Raw genomic sequence first — 10,788 nt, forward strand, 5'->3', positions numbered from 1 at the left:
TTTCGGTTTTAAAGGGGTGCGCTCTTTCTGGTTCCAGCCCCTTTCTTATGGTAGACGCGACGCTAGAACGATAGGATTGTCTGTGATGCAAATGAATATTCTGACTGCACTGAATGATTTTTGATAATTTCTACACGATTTAACATTTCGCGGTATAGGATTCAGATATATTACCTGACTGGACTATTTGTCACATAATGTATCAGGGCATTTACTGTATCTTTTAGTAGTATTTTAGGTTATTTGCCCTCATGATGAAAAAGCCACTGTGAAAAAAATAACATTTTGGGCAAGTACCTATTAGAAGATTTTGTGAAAGATGATTTAGTCAAATGGAGATAGTCTACACTTTAATGGGCTCCCAAGTGGCGCAGCGGTCTGAGGCACTGCATCTCAGTGCTAGAGGCTGTCACTACAGACCCTGGTTCGATTCCAGGCTGTATCACAACCGGCCATGATTGAGAGTCCCATAGGGCGGCGCACAATTGGCCCAGAGTTGTTAGGGTTTGGCTGGGGTAGGAAGTTATTGTAAATAAGAATTTGTTGTTAACTGACTTCCCTAGTTAAAGAAATAAAATAAACATGTTCAGGCTCATCAGATATGCATTTGGCAGAATGGTATAGCTCTCTCTCTCTTCTGCTGTTATCACCTGGCCCTTTGCTAGTGCTCTCTCTTCTGCTGTTATCACCTGGCCCTTTGCTAGTGCTCTCTCTTGCTGCTGTTATCACCTGGCCCTTTGCTAGTGCTCTCTCTTGCTGCTGTTATCACCTGGCCCTTTGCTAGTGCTCTCTCTTGCTGCTGTTATCACCTGGCCCTTTGCTAGTGCTCTCTCTTCTGCTGTTATCACCTGGCCCTTTGCTAGTGCTCTCTCTTGCTGCTGTTATCACCTGGCCCTTTGCTAGTGCTCTCTCTTGCTGCTGTTATCACCTGGCCCTTTGCTAGTGCTCTCTCTTGCTGCTGTTATCACCTGGCCCTTTGCTAGTGCTCTCTCTTCTGCTGTTATCACCTGGCCCTTTGCTAGTGCTCTCTCTTCTGCCCTGAAGTCTAATAGTGTCTGCTTGGTCTCTACAGACAGCAGTTGTATATCTAGCCGTTATCAAACTGTCCCAATTAATCTGCTCATTTCTTCAGTGCACGAACGCTAGCGTCTGCTGGTCAAATCCTCCTTCTATCAAAGCCAGCCAAGCCATTTGGAATTGGACAGGGAGGAAGACATGAGAGGGGCTCAGCTCACTCTCTCTCTCAAAAGGAGAGCAGCTCTTGGCCTTTGATACTTGAACAACCCCCTTCTACGGTGTTAAAAATAACCAGCTCTTAATCTGACTGCATGGCCAGACAGACAGACTGCGGCATGGAGGGTATTATCTCTCTGGAGTTTGGTCAACACCAGCCAGCCAGACAGATAGAGTAACACACACACAAACACCCACACACACACAGGCTGAAGAATCGATAGTGTAGATGAATGGACAGATAGACTGGAATCAATTTCCGTCCACACTCACACACAGTGTTCTAAGCTCATGTTGAATAGACACTGATTAACTTTGAAAACCTTTACTTGTCTTCTCTTTGTGGAAATAAAAGGAGAGCCTCCAGACGTAATACAAACATGTGCTGGCCAATTTAGACCTGCTTCCTTCACTCTTCACTAACACCACACTTTGCCATTTTGTAACTAGGTCAAAACAGAAGATATCTGTGAGAGAAATGCATCTCTCATTGTAACACAAAGAGATACAAACACGGCCACACACGGCCACACACGGACACACACACACACACACACACACACACACACACACACACACACACACACACACACACACACACACACACACACACACACACACACACACACACACACACACACACACACACACACAAATGCATGCATGCATGCACACACATGTGTGTGTCAATCAAAAGTTTGGACACACCTACTCATTCAAAGCTTTTACTTAATTTTTACTATTTTCTACATTGTAGAATAACAGTGAAGACATCAAACTATGAAATAACACATATGGAATCATGTAGTAACCAAAAAAGTGTAGGTGTGCCCAAACTTTTAACTGGTACTGTATGCCTATGTGGGTGCATGTATATAAGAGTATTTGTTTATGTATGAGGAGGAGCAGGAGTTTGTCCCATTAAAATTCCCATTATGCATTTCTCTGGAAAAGTTCTGTGTGATATGTATTCACATAAAAGTAAATATACAGTAGGTCTGGGTGAAATAGTCTGGGTGTATTCTCCTTCTGAAATGTGATTGACAGATCTGAAATATCTGCTGATAGCTCCTTGTAGAGTGGCATCCTGCCACGGCAATTAAGACTGATATAAAACCAGGCATTCACAGTGCCAACTGACACTTACAAATAACATCTGAATAGAACAAATTAAAATCAAAGACAAAGTGAATATGCAAAATGTTGACAATATTTTTGTAGGCCCATGCTGAAAAACATAGCTGAAGACTACTCCACTGAACCAAAGGGATCATTCATTTGAGTCAAAGATGATCTATATAGTGTCTGGTGCCCTCTGGTGGAAAATTATGCCCTTTGTCCCTACCAGCATAACAGCTAATCTTTTAGTAGCCTAATTCAAATGTAATTTCAGTGTGAGGTGAGCAGCATACAAACCCATTTCAAACATTTTTAGTAGGTTAATAAACATGTATCTATGGATAAATGAAATACCCTGTAATCGATGTAATGTTTTTTATTCCCTTAATGTTGAATGGTAGTGATGATAATGATAGTATTTCTACACTGAAAGTATTGCATATATAATTTCAGATAAAAGACAAATAGAAATACATAAATATCATAATATACATAGGTACTTTAACTTTGAGCAGCTTTTACAGTAAATCCAATGCTGGTGATACGTTATTCTATTGCTAGATACAACTAATTCATTAGCTCTGGGCTTATACTATGATCACGAGTAACACATTATCAGGGTTCTGTTTATGGTCAGCTCTAAAGGCTTCCAGGATATACAAAATGTATAGTGCATCAAAACAAATAAGGCACTAGCAAGACATTAACGGCCGCTTGTAGTGATCATTCTGATCATACATCACAAGGCCTCACTGATCCAAAGGCAGCACGTCCATCCCCAAAGCATCACAGGATAAGGCTATAACAAGGACCAAACTCTGATGATCTCTCAATCCTGTGGGCCGCTAGGAGAAAACAATGTCCATGTTCTATGGAAGTCCTTTCAGTAAACTCTTCTAAAATCCAAGTCCTTATTTGTCAATGCTTATGCTTGTCTCATTCCAGATCTCGCCAAATTAATATGCCAAAGCAAATACATAAAATTCTTCTATCGTATTCCTGATGAAATGATCCAGGCAGTATACGGACGGTTGGTGAGGGCCTTTTAGGAAGAGGCACCAGAAATATGGGACACTGAGAGTCTTACATAGTAGCAAAGGATATAGATAGTCTCTATACAAGACTATCAGCCCTAATGTTGGTGTGCTGGTTGTAGTCTTATGTTAAGGTCTAGACTTCCTGCTTGTCTAGACGTCCGTCCTGCTCTGGAGTTGAGGCCTACAGATCCATTTTGAGTTTCTCTGTGGGGTAGTCATGGTCCTGGTCCAGCTTGGAGAGGGTCTTCCTGACACGGAGAGCTGTTAGGCGGGCTGGAGGGCTCTGGAACCAACACTCCTTCATTATCTTGGTAATGGAAGACAGGATCTGTACACAAAGAAAGAGAGAGAGAGAGACCCACTATAAAATCACACTGTTCTATCACTGTACGTACATTAGAAAGTCACTATTATACCTTTACTATTGACGGTGTGTGTGCGCGTGTCTATACACTGACTGTACAAAACATTAGAAACACCTTCCAAATATTGACTTGCTGTCACGCCCTGACCTTAGAGATCCTTTTTATGTCTCTCTTTTGGTTTGGTCAGGGCGTGAGTTGGGGTGGGCATTCTATGTCTTGTGTTCTATGTTTTCTTTTCTGTGTGTTTGGCCGGGTGTGGTTCTCAATCAGAGGCAGCTGTCTATCGTTGTCTCTGATTGAGAACCATACTTAGGTAGCATTTTCCACCTGTGTGTTGTGGGTAGTTGTTTTCTGTTTTGTGTTGTTGCACCAGACAGAACTGTTTCGTTTCGCTCACTCTCTTTGTTGTTTTTGTTGTTTCAGTGTTCAGGTTATTTTATTAAATTATAATGAACACTTACCACGCTACGTTTTGGTCACCTTCTCTCCAGGACGATCGTTACAGAACTACCCACCACCAAAGGGCCAAGCAGCGTGGTGGAATGGACTCCTGGACATGGGAGGAAATCTTGGACGGCAAGGGACCCTGGGCACAGCCAGGAGAGTATCGCCGTCCTAAAGAGGAGCTGGAGGCAGCTAAAGCGGAGCGGCGACGCTACAAGGAGTTGGCTCGAAGAAACGTGCACGAGAGGCAGCCCCAGAATGTTTTTTGGGGGGGGAACACGAGGAGATTGGCGGAGTCAGGTAGGAGACCTGAGCCAACTCCCCGTGCTTACCGTGGCGAGCATGTGACTGGTCAGGCCCCGCGCTATGGGGTGATGCGCACGGCGTCCTCAGTGCGCACTCATAGCCCGGTGCGCTATATCCCAGCTCCTCGCATCGGCCGGGCTAGAGTGGGCATCGAGCCAGGACGGAGTGTGCCAGCCCTGCTCTCCAGGCCTCCAGTGCGTCTCTTCGGTCCGGGTTATCCTGCGCCAGCCCTACACACGGTATCCCCGGTTTGCCAGCACAGCCCTGTGTGGCCTGTTCCAGCTCCCCGCACTTGCCGGGCTACAGGGGGGATCCAGCCAGGACGAGTTGTGCTAGCTCTGCGCTCGAGACCGCCAGTGCGCCTCCACGGCCCAGTGTATCCGGTGCCTCGGCCAAGGAAGAGGCCTCCTGCATGTCTCCCCAGCCTGGTGAGTCCTGTGCCTATGCTAAGCCCTAACCCTCCTGCATGTCTCCCCAGCCTGGTGAGTCCTGTGCCTTCTCCCAGAGCCAGGCCTCCTGTGTGTCTCTCCACTCCAGTGGTGATCCATGGCACGAAGCCTCCAGTGATGATCCATGGCAAGAAGCCTCCAGTGATGATCCATGGCACAAAGCCTCCAGTGATGGTCCATGGCAAGAAGTCTCCAGTGGTGATCCATGGCACGAAGCCTCCAGTGATGATCCATGGCACGAAGCCTCCAGTGATGATCCATGACAAGAAGCCTCCAGTGATGATCCATGGCAAGAAGCCTCCAGTGATGATCCATGGAACGAAGCCTCCTGTGTTTCTCTCCACTCCAGTGACGCCCTTCAGTCCGGAGCCTCCAGCGACGATCCTCAGTCCGGAGCCTCCAGCGACGATCCTCAGTCCGGAGCCTCCAGCGACGATCCCCAGTCCGGAGCCTCCAGCGTCGATCCCCAGTCCGGAGCCTCCAGCGTCGATCCCCAGTCCGGAGCCTCCAGCGTCTGCCTCCTGTCCGGAGCCGCCAGAGTCGCCCTCCTGTCCGGAGCCGCCAGAGTCGCCCTCCTGTCCGGAGCCGCCAGAGTCGCCCTCCTGTCCGGAGCCGCCAGAGTCGCCCTCCTGTCCGGAGCCGCCAGAGTCGCCCTCCTGTCCGGAGCCGCCAGAGTCGCCCTCCTGTCCGGAGCCGCCAGAGTCGCCCTCCTGTCCGGAGCTGCCAGAGTCGCCCTCCTGTCCGGGGTCGGCGGCAAGGGTCCCCGCTCCAGAGGCGCCACCTAAGTGGGCCAAGACTAAGGTGGAGCGGGGTCCACGTCCCGCGCCAGAGCCGCCACCGCGGATAGATGCCCACCCAGACCCTCCCCTATAGGTTTAGGTTTTGCCCCCGGAGTCCGCACCTTTGTACTGTCACGCCCTGACCTTAGAGATCCTTTTTATGTCTCTATTTCGTTTGGTCAGGGCGTGAGTTGAGGTGGGCATTCTATGTCTTGTGTTCTATGTTTTCTTTTCTGTGTGTTTGGCCGGGTGTGGTTCTCAATCAGAGGCAGCTGTCTATCGTTGTCTCTGATTGAGAACCATACTTAGGTAGCATTTTCCACCTGTGTGTTGTGGGTAGTTGTTTTCTGTTTTGTGTTGTTGCACCAGACAGAACTGTTTCGTTTCGCTCACTCTCTTTGTTGTTCTTGTTGTTTCAGTGTTCAGGTTATTTTATTAAATTATAATGAACACTTACTACGCTGCGTTTTGGTCCCCTTCTTTCCAGGACGAACGTTACACTTGCACTCCCTTTTGCCCGCAAAACAGCTTCAATTCGTCGGGGCATGGACAACAAGGTGTCGAAAGCGTTCCACAGGGATGCTGGCCCATGTGGACTCCAATACTTCCCACAGTTGTATCAAATTGGCTGGATGTCTTTTGGGTGGAGGACCATTCTTGATAAACACAAGAAACTGTTGAGCATGAAAAACCCAGCAGAATTGCAGCTCTTGACATTCTCAAACCGGTGCGCCTGGCACCTACTACCATACCCCGTTCAAAGGCACTTAAATCTTTTGTCTTGCTCATTCACCCTCTGAATGACACACATACACAATCCATGTCTCAATTGTATCAAGGCTTAAAAATCCTTCTTTAACCTGTCTCCTCCCCTTCATATACGCATATAAGCATTTCGCTACACTATAAGCATTTCGCTACACTCGCAATAACATCTGCTAACCATGTGTATGTGATCAACCAAATTTGATTTTGATTTGATTAAAGTCGATTTATCAAGTGACATCAATAAGGGACCATAGCTTTCATCTGGATTAACCTGGTCAGACTATGTCATGGAAAGAGCAGGTGTTCCTAATGTTTTGTGCACTCAGAGTATGTGCATGTGTGTGTCTCACCGGGTGGGAGTGCAGCCTGTTGTGCATACAGGGTCTTTGCTTGTCCACACACACCACCTTCTTCATCTCCTCAAAGCTGGGGTCAGAGGGCACCATGTCAAAGAAGGGCGGACGGTACTCTTCCACTATCCCTGGAACAACAAACACAATCACACCTGAGGAACATGTTACATATACAGTCAGTACCAGTATATCTACGTCTTCATTCCAAAGGAGTCAGCCAACATTCCATCTTACATAATGATGACTGAGGTGGCAAAGATTTGGTGGGAAAACTACAAAAATCATGACACTACAAGACATCATGATACAACAAACATCATGACACTACAGACATCATGATACAACAAACATCATGACACTACAGACATCATGATACAACAAACATCATGACACTACAGATATCATGACACTACAGACATCATGACACTACAGACATCATGATACAACAAACATCATGATACTACAGACATCATGATACAACAAACATCATGACACTACAGACATCATGATACAACAAACATCATGATACTACAGACATCATGACACAACAAACATCATGACACTACAGACATCATGATACAACAAACATCATGACACTACAGACATCATGACACAACAAACATCATGACACTACAGACATCATGATACAACAAACATCATGACACTACAGACATCATGACACAACAAACATCATGACACTACAGACATCATGATACAACAAACATCATGACACTACAGACATATTGATACAACAAACATCATGACACTACAGACATCATGATACAACAAACATCATGACACTACAGACATCATGATACTACAAACATCATGACACTACAGACATCATGATACAACAAACATCATGACACTACAGACATCATGATACTACAGACATCATGACACTACAGACATCATGACACTACAGACATCATGATACAACAAACATCATGACACTACAGACATCATGATACAACAAACATCATGATACAACAAACATCATGACACTACAGACATCATGACACTATAGACATCATGATACAACAAACATCATGACACTACAGACATCATGATACTACAGACATCATGACACTACAGACATCATGATACAACAAACATCATGAAACTACAGACATCATGATACAACAAACATCATGACACTACAGACATCATGATACAACAAACATCATGACACTACAGACATCATGACACAACAAACATCATGACACTACAGACATCATGATACTACAGACATCATGACACTACAGACATCATGATACAACAAACATCATGACACTACAGACATCATGACACAACAAACATCATGACACTACAGACATCATGATACAACAAACATCATGACACTACAGACATATTGATACAACAAACATCATGACACTACAGACATATTGATACAACAAACATCATGACACTACAGACATCATGATACAACAAACATCATGACACTACAGACATCATGATACAACAAACATCATGACACTACAGACATCATGACACAACAAACATCATGACACTACAGACATCATGATACAACAAACATCATGACACTACAGACATATTGATACTACAGACATCATGATACAACAAACATCATGACACTACAGACATCATGATACAACAAACATCATGACACTACAGACATCATGATACAACAAACATCATGACACTACAGATATCATGACACTACAGACATCATGACACTACAGACATCATGATACAACAAACATCATGATACTACAGACATCATGACACAACAAACATCATGACACTACAGACATCATGATACAGACAAACATCATGGCCACTACAGCATCATGTACAACAAACATCATGACACTACAAGACATCATGATACAACCAAACATCATGAACACTACAGACATCATGATACAACAAACATCATGACACTACAGACATCAATTGATACAACAAACTCAGGACACGTACAGACATCATGATACAACAAACCATGACACTCAGACATCATGATACACAAACATCATGACACTACAGAACATCATGATACTACAGACATCATGATATGCAACAAACATCATGACACTACAAGACATCATGAATACAACAAACAATCATGACACTACAAGACATCATGATAGCTACGAAACATCATGAGACACTACAGACATCATGGATACAACAAACATCATGACACTACAGGCCAATCATGATACCACAACATCATGACACTACAGACATCATAGATACAACAAACATCATGACACTAAAGACATCATGATACAACAAACATCACTGACACCTACAGACATCATGATAGAACTAACATCATGACACAGACATCATGATACAACAAACATCATGACACTACAGACATCATGACACAACAGACATCATGACACTACAGACATCATGATACAACAAACATCATGACACTACAGACATCATGATACTACAAACATCATGACACTACAGACATCATGATACAACAAACATCATGACACTACAGACATCATGATACAACAAACATCATGACACTACAGACATCATGATACAACAAACATCATGACACTACAGACATCATGATACAACAAACATCATGACACTACAGACATCATGATACAACAAACATCATGACACTACAGACATCATGATACTACAAACATCATGACACTACAGACATCATGACACTACAAACATCATGACACAACAAACATCATGATACTACAAACATCATGACACTACAGACATCATGATACAACAAACATCATGACACTACAGACATCATGATACAACAAACATCATGACACTACAGACATCATGATACAACAAACATCATGACACTACAGACATCATGATACAACAAACATCATGACACTACAGACATCATGATACAACAAACATCATGACACTACAGACATCATGACACAACAAACATCATGACACTACAGACATCATGACACTACAGACATCATGATACAACAAACATCATGACACTACAGACATCATGATACTACAAACATCATGACACTACAGACATCATGATACAACAAACATCATGACACTACAGACATCATGACACTACAGACATCATGATACTACAAACATCATGACACTACAGACATCATGATACAACAAACATCATGACACTACAGACATCATGATACAACAAACATCATGACACTACAGACATCATGATACAACAAACATCATGACACTACAGACATCATGATACTACAAACATCATGACACTACAGACATCATGATACAACAAACATCATGACACTACAGACATCATGATACTACAGACATCATGACACTACAGACATCATGATACAACAAACATCATGACACTACAGACATCATGATACTACAGACATCATGACACTACAGACATCATGATACAACAAACATCATGACACTACAGACATCATGATACAACAAACATCATGACACTACAGACATCATGATACTACAAACATCATGACACAACAAACATCATGACACTACAGACATCATGACACAACAAACATCATGACACTACAGACATCATGACACAACAAACATCATGACACTACAGACATCATGATACAACAAACATCATGACACTACAGACATCATGATACAACAAACATCATGACACTACATCATGATACAAACATCATGACACTACAGACATCATGATACACACATCATGACACTACAGACATCATGATACAACAAACATCATGACACTACAGACATCATGATAACAACAAACATCATGACACTACAGACATCATGATACAACAAACATCATGACGGACTCCTCTATAGAACATATACAAGTGACCTTACTCTCTCTATGAACATATACACTAGACCTACTGCTCTCTATAGAACATATACACAGTAGAGTATACAAAGAAAAAGAGAATCAGGAGGGTAACAGCATCGAATAA

General features: G+C 43.4%; 2 protein-coding genes across 2 annotated transcripts in view; one reads left to right on the forward strand and one right to left on the reverse strand.

The window, feature by feature from the left end:
- Positions 1–2,713: 2,713 nt before the first annotated feature.
- LOC120058826 (activin receptor type-1-like) lies at positions 2,714–7,206 on the reverse strand. The gene is made up of 2 exons (XM_039007557.1): positions 6,851–7,206; positions 2,714–3,717 (listed from the first exon to the last, which is right to left on the reverse strand). The coding sequence occupies exons 1-2, from the start codon at positions 6,944–6,946 to the stop codon at positions 3,571–3,573; spliced, it is 243 nt and encodes an 80-aa protein (XP_038863485.1). The 5' UTR covers positions 6,947–7,206; the 3' UTR covers positions 2,714–3,570.
- The window catches only part of LOC120059602 (RNA-binding motif, single-stranded-interacting protein 2-like), a 28,582-nt gene continuing 24,738 nt past the window's right edge, over positions 6,945–10,788 (forward strand). Inside the window, exon 1 of the mRNA XM_039008732.1 lies at positions 6,945–6,964. Within this exon, the coding sequence (XP_038864660.1) occupies positions 6,945–6,964 (20 nt within the window). The remainder of the gene's footprint in view (positions 6,965–10,788) is intronic.

This window comes from Salvelinus namaycush, chromosome 14, assembly GCF_016432855.1.
Source record: "Salvelinus namaycush isolate Seneca chromosome 14, SaNama_1.0, whole genome shotgun sequence".
Lineage (NCBI taxonomy): Eukaryota > Metazoa > Chordata > Actinopteri > Salmoniformes > Salmonidae > Salvelinus > Salvelinus namaycush.

Excerpts from the sequence above, each read along its gene's own strand:
- LOC120058826 (XM_039007557.1), bottom strand. The coding sequence starts at position 6,946 with ATGGTGCCCTCTGACCCCAGCTTTGAGGAGATGAAGAAGGTGGTGTGT. Across the intron at positions 3,718-6,850 it reads ACAGGCTGCACTCCCACCCG|ATCCTGTCTTCCATTACCAA; the intron begins GTGAGACACACA and ends CTTTGTGTACAG.